Source organism: Austrofundulus limnaeus, unplaced genomic scaffold (assembly GCF_001266775.1).
Source record: "Austrofundulus limnaeus strain Quisiro unplaced genomic scaffold, Austrofundulus_limnaeus-1.0 Scaffold18, whole genome shotgun sequence".
NCBI classification, from domain to species: Eukaryota; Metazoa; Chordata; class Actinopteri; order Cyprinodontiformes; family Rivulidae; genus Austrofundulus; species Austrofundulus limnaeus.
Window position 1 is genome coordinate 471,948 of NW_013952420.1, and position 13,263 is coordinate 485,210.

Genomic DNA, 13,263 nt, shown 5'->3' on the forward strand with positions numbered 1-13,263 from the left:
TTGTTGTGTTGCGCAGTGTTTCAAGTCCAGCCAGCTCCTGTGTAATCTCCATATTTTCATTCACTCCTCGTATGAAAAGCAGAAGTTGCGCCGAGTCCGAAACGTCCGTACTCTCGTCACACGCCAAAGAAAATGCGACAAATTCCCGGGCTTTATCCTTAAACTGCTCCTTAATGTCATGAGACATTTCTTCACTGCGACGTGTCACAGTATTTCAGGAAAGGCTGATTTGAGAAAAAGTTCTCACTTGAGACGGGCACATAAACGCTGCAGCTGTGGACAGACACTCCTTAACAAAATCCCCCGTTGAAAAAAATCTTCCAGTCCGGGCAATAAGCGCAGAAATCTCAAAGCTGGCCCGTGTCCTGGGCTGCCGAGGGCCGTGTAAGAGCACCTTGTTGAGAACAGAGTTTAGCTGGTAAGATGGCGGTCTTGTTTCTTCGCGCATCTGGATGCTTCGTCTCATAGTGACGACGAATGTTGTACTCCTTTATAACAGCAACAGACTGATTGCAGATAAGGCAGATGGCTTTAACGTTAACGTCAGTAAAAAAAAAAAAAAAATCTTCCTCCCAAGAATTTTTGAAATGTCTTTTGTCTGTGTGCCACGTACGATGTCGTTCCATGTTGGTACTTGTTTAAGCTAGCAGCCAATGTGTTAGCCGCCCCTTATATAGTCATTGGGATGCGTTCAAGGACGATCGGAAATTGTAAATATGAACGGAATGACCTAGTAATTAGGCCAACTGCTGGCGGGTCAAAACAAATGGCTTGGCTGGCCAACTTTGGCCCGCGGGCCCCACTTAGGGCACCTCTGACCTAGGACATGACACTGACTTGTGCAATCGGGCACATGGTGCATTGATTGTATGATGCAGGTGAGGTTTCAGAGGCTTCCAGTTTGAATTCATACCTAGGCTTCATTTGACCTTCTTCCACAAATGAAAGAAGGTCGATCAGGTCCTTCTGTTTGTGCTGATAAATTAAAGGGGACTTATGCAAAATCCACTTTTTAGCTGTTAAATACATGTTTTTGTGGACCTGGAGTCTCTAGGAATACAGAAAAGTTTAATTTAGTCTCTCCTGGTGCTGCAAAGATATCTTTATATTCTTTATGGGTCATATTTTTCAGCCCATTCAGTTTCTTTATTTTCTACGACCTTTTCTGAACAACTACATCAAATTATCTGCGATGGAATTACCATATAAGGTCTGGACCTACCAACTATTTTCCTCGTTTTAATTCTTTTGGTCTGGGTCAGACTCTGGCTCCAACATGTAAGGCTGCATGGACAAGTCTTCTGTTGCTTACATCTTAAAACTTTTCTGCATCAGTAGAAAATGTAACCCCCTCTCTCAAACGGCAGTGGACCGGTCTGGAAGCTGGAGGGGGGCGGGGCTTGAAGCATCTTGAAACTGCAACAAAACAGCTGCTTTGAGACACACTTCAGGAAAGTGGTGAAAGAGGGGCTGGTAAACCTAGAATAAGGAGTAATTCAGACCAAAGCATTGTAGCTCCTCTTTATTAAGACCCCTCAACTGAATGATTAGCACATCAGATAATATCTATTGGAGAAACATCCCATTATCAGCAAGGCAGTCAAACAAACTGAAGAGCAAATGGTCAAAGTTCACCATATAAACTGACAAGAGGTCAAAAAAGGACAGAAATACAAGGTTTGTGCTTCATATGAATTCACATAGTATTTATTGCAATAACATAGTCTAGCCTATAAAATAAATAAGAAAAAATTGTCAGCATTCAAATGTAAGCTATGTCGTACCTGAAAACCCTTTTGAAGTAACTTTTCAAGTTATTTTACTAAAATAAACAAGAAATCAATGTTTTACTCAATGCCTTTGCTGTTCCTGGGACTTTGGTCTTTTCCTGCCCATGGGTTTTGTTTAATAAGCTGCCAACTTATTATTTTTTAAAGCACATTTAACAAGTTTTAACTTTGACATTGATTGTATTTTGAACTCAGATGTAAACACCTAATTAAAGTCCATTCTCACAGCTGGAAATCAATTTTAGCTTATATAAGCTAATAATAAATTGTAGCATATCTCAGTTTACAGTTTATATAATGGAAACTTACATCAGATACCATGATGTTTAGTGTTTTTTTTTAATTACATAACCTAGAAGTATTCTTTAGCACACTATGCAGAATAATTATGGGGTTTGGGAGGTTTCATTTTAAATGATGCTTAAGATCCTCAAAGTGATTTACACTACAATCTGTGTCCTCATTTACCCATTCACACTGCAGGACTAGGAGTCAATTATGAGTAAATTGCTTCTTTCCAGCTACAAAATGGATATGTTGTTGTCAGCTTTCCACAGAAAACCCCTTCCTCGCTCTTTTGTTTACTCTTGAAAGGGTTAATTTATCTGGTTGAATTGAACTCCATCTTTAAGAAATTATTTAATCTTTCCAACAAAAAATTATTTTTTTTAAGTTTTGCTTTTTCTTGCTTTTCTATGTTGGACTATTATGTTGGACTATTTGTATTTTTACTTAATAAGGTCACAATCATGTAATTATCTAAAAAACACAAGTTTTATCTATAGAAAACTACAAACTTATTTTGGATATTGTATTAAATATATGTTTCTTAACTTTCAAATGTCACTCTTGAGTTTAAATTATATAATGTGACCATTTAAATTTTAAAAAGATGTATTTTGACTAATTTGCGTGATTTTATTGTTTTCAAAAAGGGGGAAACTGCATTAACACATTAATCTTCATATACGAAGAAAACAAAATAAAAACTAAATTCTAACAATCATAACTTAAAGTTAACAGAGAAAAATGTTTATACTTAAGGAGTTGTGATAACAGAAAATAATTTTATTAATATGTAATAAAGATTTCCTTTAATTTATCTTTTTTTCCATCTGTGAAGTAAGGTTCCTGATCTCTAAAAATGTAAAACGTTTGAGCAGAAAGCCTTCAGAGGTCAGGACCTGAGTCCTGCTCTGATAGCGAGATGAGCAGAAGTGACATTTCACATTACATGCAGAGGGAACATGGATCTCACAGCACTGATTATATTTCTGTCTGTCTGCAGCTCAGGTAGGACTTCTAACTTTTTTAATTTTAGCTTTTTAAATCTTTGTTGTATACTTATGTCTCATTTACACAAATCAAATTTAGTGACTTTTTTGGTTATGTCAGTTTTTATTTATATTTCTGATGTTTTTTATGTTTCTGATGTTGTTTTAAGAAAAAGCTTGAACAGGTTTATTATTGATTCTTTAAAACAGTAAAACTGTCAACATAATATGTCTTTTCGGGAAGAGTTCATGAAACTCAGAAAACTGTTAAACACCATAAAATAAGTTCTTCTAAGACAAACAAATCTTCCAAACACACTCAATAACTTTGGAGTCCATCTGTTGACATGGAATTAAAAAAAAAATCACCTGGCCACAAGATAATTAATGTGGCCAGCAATGGGCTAATTTTGAGCAGCCTTGTTCTGATAGACAGACATTACTGGAGTCAGATTATATATAGCCTGCTTTTTCCTGATGCAGCTCAGTAATCCAGGTAGAAAACATCAAAAAAAAAAAAAAAAAAACAAGTAGGTCCTCTGGATGGGTTCTTCTTTAGTGAAACGTTTCGTCTCTCATCCAAGAGACTTCTTCAGTCTGATGAGTTTCAGGTGAAACTCAGCCTTATAAGCACTGCCTCCACCTGGACAAACAGGTTAGTCACATGCAAAAGAGGGTCATCGACTAAAGCCTGAAGCATACCCGCTCCAACGCCGACAGGTAGACGCGCGGTCACATGGTTGGTCGGCAGGCGTTTTCACACAGGCTTTTCATTGTCACTGAGACACCCCGCGCCGAGCTCGGGAAACCCCCCTCCCACTGAACCATTAGTCACTGCGTGGAATTCCCCCCCAGCCCACAATCATTGCAGAAAAAAAGACATCACTCACCTGACTTATTTGTCCGCATCTGTCCTGGTTAAAGCTCCACAGTTTTTATCAGTCAGATTCTTCCGTGCACAATGTCTGTTTTATCTCCATGCATGAGTTTTTCACGGTATGACTATCTTTATAAAACTCTGCTTCCTGGTGTTGGCTCTGGGAGCGAGTTGGGGCTTTTTTCCCCTCTTTTTTATATTTTTTATTTTTTTATTTTTTTATTTTTTTACCGAGTGCAGCAGCGCATATTAAGCACAAACAAACAAGCCATAAGTTTTTCACCATTTGACTATATCTTATAAAACTCTGCTTTCTAGTCTGGGAGTGAGTTGTTCTTTTTTTATTATTCCCCCGAGCGCAGCACAAACATACACACCCACAAATTTCAGACCAATCACACATTACCGTCGACACAGGAGGGAGGTCAAAAGTTCTGCCGGGGGCTTGTACCAAAAGAGGCTGTCGACACGACGCTGTGAAGCCCGGTGACGTAATTTTCGTCATTAAACTGTGACAACCCGTGCCGACGTCGGCAGTTCGCAGGGAGTATGTTTTCAGCTTAACAATAGGCTTGATTGGCTCTGTTGTTCATGGAGGGTCATGTGCCCTATCATCTGACCCGTGTCGTGTTATGTGAATGTAGTGAATGCAAGCGGGGGTTCAATGTACCCTTGGTTTTGCCCCTCTGTCCCTCTATGTGTTGGGTATCATTGGGGCCCTGATTCACACCTTTTTGCTCACAGGGGGCGGAGTCATACTTGCAATAACAGCATTGTAGGCGGAGGACAACTGGACATGAAGGCCTCCACCTTTGTTTAATGGTGGACAGATTTTCTTCACAAAGATGGCTTCCTTTACTCCTCTCTCAAACCAATGTTCCTATCTATCAAGGATGAGAACATCTTCATCCCTGACAGAGTGACTGCTGGCCTGTAGCTAAGCGTAAACTGCAAAGTCCTGACCCGATGATGTAGCTCGTGTAGGGGAGTGACTTATGTTAAATAAGCCTCTCTACATCTTCTCATAACAAAGTTATGAGAGAAATTTTTACCAAGGTTTTTCTCATTACTTTAATATTTGACTGTACAAATTGAAAAGTGACACAATGAGGGAATGCCAGACGAGTTCAAGTTGATTCAGAAAAGATTATGCAATCATTTATTTACACAAATTGAACAGATCATAAGTTACACCTGATTGTGGGTTATTCCTATAACAAGCGTCAGAGTTAAATGAGATAAAACTCGCGTCCGAATTTCAGTTCACATTAAAACTCAGATTGCTTATATAGAACAGTAAAACGTCAGCTCTGATGTTAAAACTAAACAATTTACTGGCACTTTAACTTAAGGTTGGCAAAGAAAGGATAAGAAAAGAGATGAAAATTAAAGGTTAGTGTTTCTGCTTTTATTTTGGTAAAGTGTATGTGACAACCGGATTAGCACGTCCTCTCTGCGCTCAAGACTTTACATGACACGTCACCCCAGAACACGACAGCGTTTACCTGTTGATGGCTTCTTGACCACACTCCGGGCAAATACACTGCCTCACCTCAGATCAGCTAGGGAACGTCCGCCCGGCCCGCTACCTGTTCGTCGGCGATAAAGTGTTATTTTAGGCAACTTTTTGTCTGCTTAGATCTTCGCCAGAAAGATTCGAGCTGGAGCTTCTGGTTGTCCTTCAAAATAAAAGTTCTCCCCTCGGGAGGTAAAAACACTTAAGAGACGTAAGTCTCTGGGTGGACAGAAGCGGCGTGCTTACTGTCCTGGCCGGCAAATCTACCCTATTTGGCTTCTGAGTCAGACCTGCGGCCAGGCTGTTCCTCCGGAGAGAAAAGCCGGTCTTCCCATTTCGGCATTCAGGAAGAAGAGTCTGTGTGTCTCTCCAAGACGTCCGTGTTAGTACAGAGTCGGACGACTTGGATCCGCCCTCAGGCGTTAAGAGTTGAGTCAGAGAAAGGAAAGAGAGATAAAGACTTTGCCAGTGGCGCCAGTCAAGGACATTCTGTGGCTGTTTTAACAGAATGATAACCTCTTCTTTAGCTTTTCTTTCTGATAGACTCTAAGAGAAATCACTGTAAAGCATTTATGATTATTAATTAACATTTCTGTTTAAATAATCAGTCTGAACTTGGTCCAGATAAATGAAAGATTTTCTTAAGAAAACTCAAAATTATATTACTGATGTTTCCAGTAAAACAAAAACAGTGATTTATATAAAAACACAATGAAAACGGTGATGATTTTCTCTGTGATTTTTACCATTAATCAATCTTTTAGGCACGATAAAAGAGTAGAAGTGATTCTTCCTTTCTTTGTGACAGTCATTATTATGATTAACAAATGCATAAACATTCTTAGTTAAACAACAAATGAATCACGAACAGAAAAGATTGTTTCTGTTCATTATCTGATTAAGAGAACTGAAGTTCTCTTCTAGGTTGAAATGACCTGTCATGGCCTAAAATAGAGTTCAGTATTCCTGCCTTCTGTCAGGCCTTCCGAGACCTGCTTTGAGGCAGTAACTCTTGTTTCTTCACTCGAGGTGATCCCTACACTCGTCTGTGCTGACTCATTCTTTTGAACAGTTGCTGTTTTGTTTCCCCAATGTATAACTGATCACAGTCCTCCTGACACTTAACAACATATACAATATTACTCTGTTTTTGCCGGGGAACTGGATCTTTGGGATGAATTAATCTTTGTCGTAACGTGTTTTGGGGTTTGAAAGCCACTGGGACGTCATGTTTAGAGAATAAACGTCTCCTACAATGCTGTAAGTGCAAGTATGACTCAGCCCCCTGTGAGCAAAAGGTTTGGATCAGGGCCCCAATGATACCCAACACAAAGAGGGAAAGAGGGACAAAAACAATGGGACATCGAGCCCCACCTGCATTCACAGCATGCACATAACACGATACGGGTCAGGTGATGGGGCACATGACCCTCTATGAACAATAGAGCTCATCAAGCCTGTTGTTAAACGATGGCCCTCTTTTGCATATAACTAACCTGTTTGTCCATGTGGAGGCAGTGCTTATAAGGCTGAGTTCACCTGAAACTCATCAGACTGAAGAAGTCTCTTGGAGGAGAGACGAAACGTTTCACTAAAGAAGAACCCATCCAGAGGACCTACTTAGTTTTTCTTTTTGATATAGCCTGCATTGTTTTGTCTTTAACTGTTTAAATATGCACACATATTTTATTGTTGTTGTTGTTATTGGGTGTATGCCAATATAAATAGATCATCTTTCATAGTAGGCTATTTATGAAATGACAATGAATGCCCTGGTTGTGTGTTGGGAAACAATTTTTTTACTGTGTTCCTGAACGCAGCATAACTCCAACTCCTCCAGCAGCTGAGGTGATTTTGAAAGTTGAGCTTCAAAAAAAGAAAACAAAGCAACATCATTCATTCCATTAAAATCCAAATAAAGTAGTTTAATTCATACTTGTCCATGTAAACAACGAACAGTCTGCACGGAAATGACAACAAAAATGAGCTATGTGGTGGCCACGACGTTAATTATCTTGTCCACACGCGTGATAGTCATTGAGTGGGCACGTGATAGATTTTTTAATTCCATGTCACCAGATGGGCTCCGTAAAAAACAGATATGATGGACTTAATTAAAATTTTAAAGTTTGTCAACTGGTTCCACTCAAGTTAATTTGGCAAATGTTTACTTAAAGTAAATGTAAAGTTAAAAAATGTGTTACCTTTACTGGATTCAGTTGAGTGGAACCGGCTGACATTTTTTTATTAAATCCATCATATCTGCCTTTTGAGTGCACAACAACCCTAACAGTCAGTTTGAGAAATCAGATTATTTTCAGTGCAACAATGATAAAAGTTTGTAAAGTCCTGCAGACAAATGAGTTTATTAAAGAGTGAGTCACTGCTGAAGAAATAAAGCTCCCTGTTTAAACAGTCACATTAAAGATGCTGACACCTGCTGGACACACAGCAGATACACAGACATCATTTCTTTGTCTCTGGATTCTTTGAATCCTCTCCTGGCTTCCTGTCACACTTTGAATAAAACATGTTAACAGATGCACCAATTTGTGCAACAGTTTATCTACAATTTATTTCAAACTGACCTCAGTTCTAAAGTGGAGTCAATAAAAACCTAATAAGATAATTTTAAACTTTACAGGTAAAATCTTTGTATGAACTGATTTTATTTGCTGCCTTCTCCAGTTTGAATTATTTTTTAGTTTCCACGTTTAAAACTGCAAACCTTGAAAAGCATCATTGAGACCAAATTCTTCTTGTTCCTTATATCTAGAGATGAAAATGTTTTTTTTTTATGTTTCCTCTGATTTCTCCACAGGACTCTGGGCTGAACACATAGCAGGTAAGTATGAAGAAAAAGCAAACAAATGGAACAAGCTGTCATTTGGTTTTGTTGATTTTTTTCTCATCTTTATGTTGTTGCTTCAGTGGTGTCTGACTTCAGACTGGTGGATGGAACCAGCAGCTGTAATGGAAAACTAGAAATGAAGCGTCAGGATGTCTGGAGAGAGGTGCTGGATTGGAGACTTAACTGGACCCTGACCTCAGCAGCTGAAGTGTGCAGACAGCTGAACTGTGGATCTGTGGTGTCCTTACGAAGAAATAATTTTTATTTTGTGTTCATCGCCTGTTCAGGTTGTGTAGTTAATGCCTTTCTTTGTTTTTGATTAAAGTAAACAAAACAAAATGAAGTAAATTTTCTCAATATTAAAGTGAGTGGAGAAATGTTGTGCATGATGTTAGCTGCAGAGGGACTTATCAGTAGACTTTTGTAAACTGGTTTAAATGGGACTATAATCTGTGTCTCACTGGGTTTAGCTCAACAAAAAACCTTGAATTTACTTAAATCAGCTGCTTCTCTTCCTCTCTCTGTCCAGACTCAGTTAGACTGGTGAATGGGACTGGTCTCTGTTCAGGCAGACTGGAGGTCAACTTTAACCAGTCCTGGACCTCAGTGAGTGAAGGTGGTTTTGACCAGCAGAGTGCAGAGGTGGTCTGCAGGGAGCTGGACTGTGGGCCTCCTTCAGTCCTCCAGGGGGTGCTCTATGGAGATCCAGACGCTCCAACATGGAGTGAAGAGTTCCAGTGTGAAGGCACTGAGTCTGTTCTTTGGGACTGTGGTAGATCTGTTAGAAAATATTCTGGTAAAGCTGTTGGACTCAGCTGTTCAGGTAAAGAGGTTAATTATTTAAAGCAGGACTAGAAGTTGTGTTTGTGGTTTTTGTTTGTTTTTAGAAATTTAATTGTTGTTTGACAAAAACTCTAAGTAATTAAAAAACATCTACCTATGTGATCAGAACCTCCTTTTCTGTGTTTTTTCTTTCTTTCCAGAACCTGTTGACTCCATCAGGTTGGTTGGAGGAGGCAGTCGGTGTAACGGCAGACTGGAGATTAATCACGGAGCTGAATGGAAAGGAGTGTCAGATGATGCTCGTACCCATAGTTTTGCAGGTGAAGTGTGCAAACAGCTGGACTGCGGCTCTCCTGTTTCACTCAGATACAAAGATTTAATGTCAGTAAAAGAAGTCTGGGAACTGAATGCAGACTGTGGTGGATCTCCTCTGACAAAATGTGTGACAGGGATCACATTTTCCACTGACTCCACAGAAGTAACCTGCTCAGGTAAAACCATTTGTGCTTCTTTGTTGAATCGTTTACCGAACTCTGTCAGCTGTAACTGTATGAAACACAGTGTAGCAGAGAGAGAAGCTAAAGGCCGACGGTCAGTGGAAGAGGTAGAGTTCCAAGGGCGTAACTTTGTCTACCATAGTGGGGGGGGTGGTTATGCTCTAAAATCCTGCATGTCGTTTTTAGCAATTATACTTATATATAACATCTGTCTACTTAACCAGTTAATTTCCATTGTGTTTGCGCAAATGATGTCAATTTATTTGGGGGGGGGGGTATTTTGACCATATCAAATTATTGTGGGGGTCACCCCCTAACTCCCCAGAAAATTACGCCTGTGCTGAGTTCTGCAGCTTCTTCACAAGTCCAGTTGGTTCTTAAAGAACCCTAAAAATTATAAAGTGACCAACTTGGTCATTTTGATCTTTGTTTTTATGTGCAGAGGGCAGGAGGTGCAGAAATGAACAAACAAACCAATAAATATTTTACATTTTTATCAGTTTTTTTATTTTATTTTTTCAGATAAACCTTTTCTTTCTGAACAGCTGAGAAACTGATGAAGGTGTCTGATCCTCCTCTTCCTCTCTCTGTCCAGACTCAGTCAGGCTGGTGAATGGGACTGGTCTCTGTTCAGGCAGACTGGAGATCAATTTTAACCAGTCCTGGTTCTCAGTGAGTGAAGATGGTTTTGACCAGCAGCGTGCAGAGGTGGTCTGCAGGGAGCTGGACTGTGGGCCTCCTTCAGTCCTTCATGGGGTGCTCTATGGAGAACCAGAAGCTCCAACCTGGACCAAAGCGTTCCAGTGTAAAGGCACAGAGACTGCTCTTTGGGACTGTGGTGGTTCTATCAGAACCTATTCTGGTAAAGCTGTTGGACTCCGCTGTTCAGGTAGAGGAGGAGCTGCAGACTTGATTCTGTTAACTGGTTTACTTCATTTATTCATTCCTTTTCTGTCTCTGCTCAGATGCCATCAGGTTGGTGGGAGGGGCCAGCCGCTGTGCTGGGACACTGGAGATGATTCACCAGAAACAGTGGAGACCAGTGGTTGATTGGAACAATCAATGGAACAAAACCACAGCTGCTGCAGTTTGTGCTCAGCTGGGTTGCGGTTCTGTTGTCTCAACAACAACATTGAGGGATTCTTCATATAGACCTGTATGGTGGATCAAGTCTTCCTGTCTGCAACCAAAATCTGCACTAAGACATTGCTTATATGATTTTCGTTTTAATAGTAACAAAAACCTTGAGCTGATCTGCTCAGGTAAAACCAAACACTAACATGTTTAGGAACTTTGTAAATGTTCCTCCCTCAGGTTTCAAATGTTTAGACGTTGTTTAAAGCAAAACTTGTTAACTTTTTAGAACAGGGGTGTCAAACACATTTTCACAGAGGGCCACATGGGTGTTAAGATGGTCCTCAAAGGACCAGTTGTAATTCACTGACATTTCATGTTTAACTTTGACTAAATTGTGTGTGTGTGTAGGAACAGCTAAGATAAGATATGCCCCTGGTACAGGACCTGAGCTTGATTTAAAGAGCCACCCTTTCAGCTAAATGATGCATCTGATGCTTCTTTGCTCACACATCATGGTGATTGTATTAGTTCAATGTTTTATTTTATTTTATTTTTATTTGATGTTAATCTTGCTGTTTTTGTGTGTTGCTGTAAAAACTTTGTACTGAAGTATTAACTGCTGACCTACTGGCTTTATTCACATGTTGTTGTTTTTTTGTAAGAGATTTAAAATCAAAGTTTGATATTCTGTTTAAATGAAGATTAAAATCTAAACTTTCTGGTTTGGAGCTCTGATTCGAGGTGGACACACTCGGGGACTAACGTACATTTTATACTACAGCAACGATCATTAGATTTCATTAAATTATTTTAAATTATTTTACACTTAGTTCAGGATTCAGGAGTCATATTTACTGGTATTTTTTAATTCATAGTTTTCAATGGATAACAACATAATTATGTAATTTATTTAAAATACTTATTTAACAAAAACTAAACCAAAGTCTTGAAAAATGAGTTGTATCAGTTGTTGCTCTGGAGCTTACAGGTGTGTATTAATACATCAACAGGACAGGAAGAGATCAGCAATGATTTTAAAGAAGCAACTGTTGCATATCAATCTAAGAAGGGTCAAAGGTCATTTCCAAACCTTTATGAGTTGGCTACATTTCACAGATGGTTTGCTGAAACATTTTGTTACCTTAAATATCCAGAAGTTTAGATCGGCTGTAATAAGCCATTTCCACTTCTGTCAGATTCATGCTGAGATACAACCCCTGGCAAAAATTATGGAATCACCAGTCTTGGATGAGCACTCATTCAGACATTTCATTCTGTAAAACAAACTCAGATCAAAAACATAATACAACTAGAAGCACTTGGAGAGTGCAAACCTCCGCCAAGGCCAATTTCCCCCATACATGTGCTGATGAAGTTCTGACGTAGCGAACATTTAAGCAGGCAGTATGCATGAGATTTCTTCCCAGTGGAGTCCATTGTGAGAAAAACAAAAGTCAGACTCGTCACCTGACGTTATTCATCGTCAAACTGGTCTTGGATTAAGCTCCTAAGTCAGGGCTATTCAACTAAACTGCTCCGGGGAGAAGAAGAAGAAGAAGAGAGGTTTGACCCCAGGTGGTTAAAGGTCAACCAGTGGTGAGGTGAGGTGAGGGGTTCCCCTACACTGTCGTTTAACATGACTTAGGCCAAACATCAATAAGTATCTTCTTCCAAACACATGGTAGGATTAAATAATACATTTTAATTGATTGATTTGAGTTCATCCTGAAAAATAAAACACAAAAAATGTTTTGTTTAAAAATCCCCCAAACTGCCTTTTAAAGCAGCAGCTCTAAAGTTTGGTTGAGCATACATGAGTCACATGATCAGAGGTGCAGAACATTGATGCTTTGATTAAAAAATGGAAACTCTTTATCTGAGCTGAAGCTGACTTGTCGCATGAAAAAAACATGTATTAGTGTTAGCTTAAAGTTGTGATGGATCTAAATCATCAGTGTTAAAGTACCATTCAGTTGTAAAAATATTATGCTTTTATACAAAACAAAAGAAATTGTTCATAATTATTTTTATGTATGATAATGCATATTAAGGCAACATTTTTTTGTCACGTGAGTTAAATTAGATAAATCTTAAAGTTATCTACAGTTCTTAATATTATTATTATTATTTATGTTAATTTTAACTAAAATGTGGAGGTCTTCACTTCGTCTCCTCACTTCATTCTGTCTTTGCTGGTCAATCCAGGCTCCATGGCAGAGAGATGTTCTTTCCCTCCAGCTCTTTGAGAAGGACAGATGTGAACCAGGCCAGTTGTTCTGAGTTGAAGTGGTTTTTCCAGTCTCCAACAATTCCTGTCACAAAGAAGCACATCAACAAGAAAACATGAAAACAACATATCAGTGATAAAAGAAAGCAAAGCTACTATTAGTAGCCATTTGGAAGTATAGACAGATGTTTAAGATAAAATGAAACTAGTATTCCCCAAAGGAATGCATTTTGCTCACCATCCATGTAAAAATCTTTAAATTATAATATTCCTTCCTTCCTTCCCATCCACCTATCCACTTCATACATACATACATACATACATACATACATACATACATACATACATACATACATACATACATACATACA

At 39.0% G+C, this 13,263-nt stretch overlaps 2 protein-coding genes across 2 annotated transcripts in view; one reads left to right on the top strand and one right to left on the bottom strand.

Moving 5' to 3' along the window:
- The first annotated feature begins 2,907 nt into the window (after positions 1-2,907).
- On the top strand, positions 2,908-11,387 carry LOC106514199 (scavenger receptor cysteine-rich type 1 protein M160). The gene is made up of 7 exons (XM_014003344.1): positions 2,908-3,083; positions 8,279-8,302; positions 8,389-8,595; positions 8,838-9,131; positions 9,292-9,582; positions 10,184-10,477; positions 10,554-11,387. The coding sequence occupies exons 1-7, from the start codon at positions 3,038-3,040 to the stop codon at positions 10,865-10,867; spliced, it is 1,470 nt and encodes a 489-aa protein (XP_013858798.1). The 5' UTR covers positions 2,908-3,037; the 3' UTR covers positions 10,868-11,387.
- A 1,286-nt stretch (positions 11,388-12,673) lies between these two features.
- The window catches only part of LOC106514200 (sulfotransferase family cytosolic 2B member 1), a 17,176-nt gene continuing 16,586 nt past the window's right edge, over positions 12,674-13,263 (bottom strand). The window contains exon 6 of the mRNA XM_014003346.1: positions 12,674-12,977. Within this exon, the coding sequence (XP_013858800.1) occupies positions 12,862-12,977 (116 nt within the window). The 3' untranslated portion in view covers positions 12,674-12,861. The remainder of the gene's footprint in view (positions 12,978-13,263) is intronic.

Bases quoted from the DNA above. Each gene is read 5' to 3' on its own strand.
- LOC106514199 (XM_014003344.1), top strand. From the start codon at position 3,038: ATGGATCTCACAGCACTGATTATATTTCTGTCTGTCTGCAGCTCAG. The intron at 8,596-8,837 runs GTTGTGTAGTTA...CTCTCTGTCCAG, and splicing joins TGTGTTCATCGCCTGTTCAG to ACTCAGTTAGACTGGTGAAT. The intron at 10,478-10,553 runs GTAGAGGAGGAG...GTCTCTGCTCAG, and splicing joins TGTTGGACTCCGCTGTTCAG to ATGCCATCAGGTTGGTGGGA.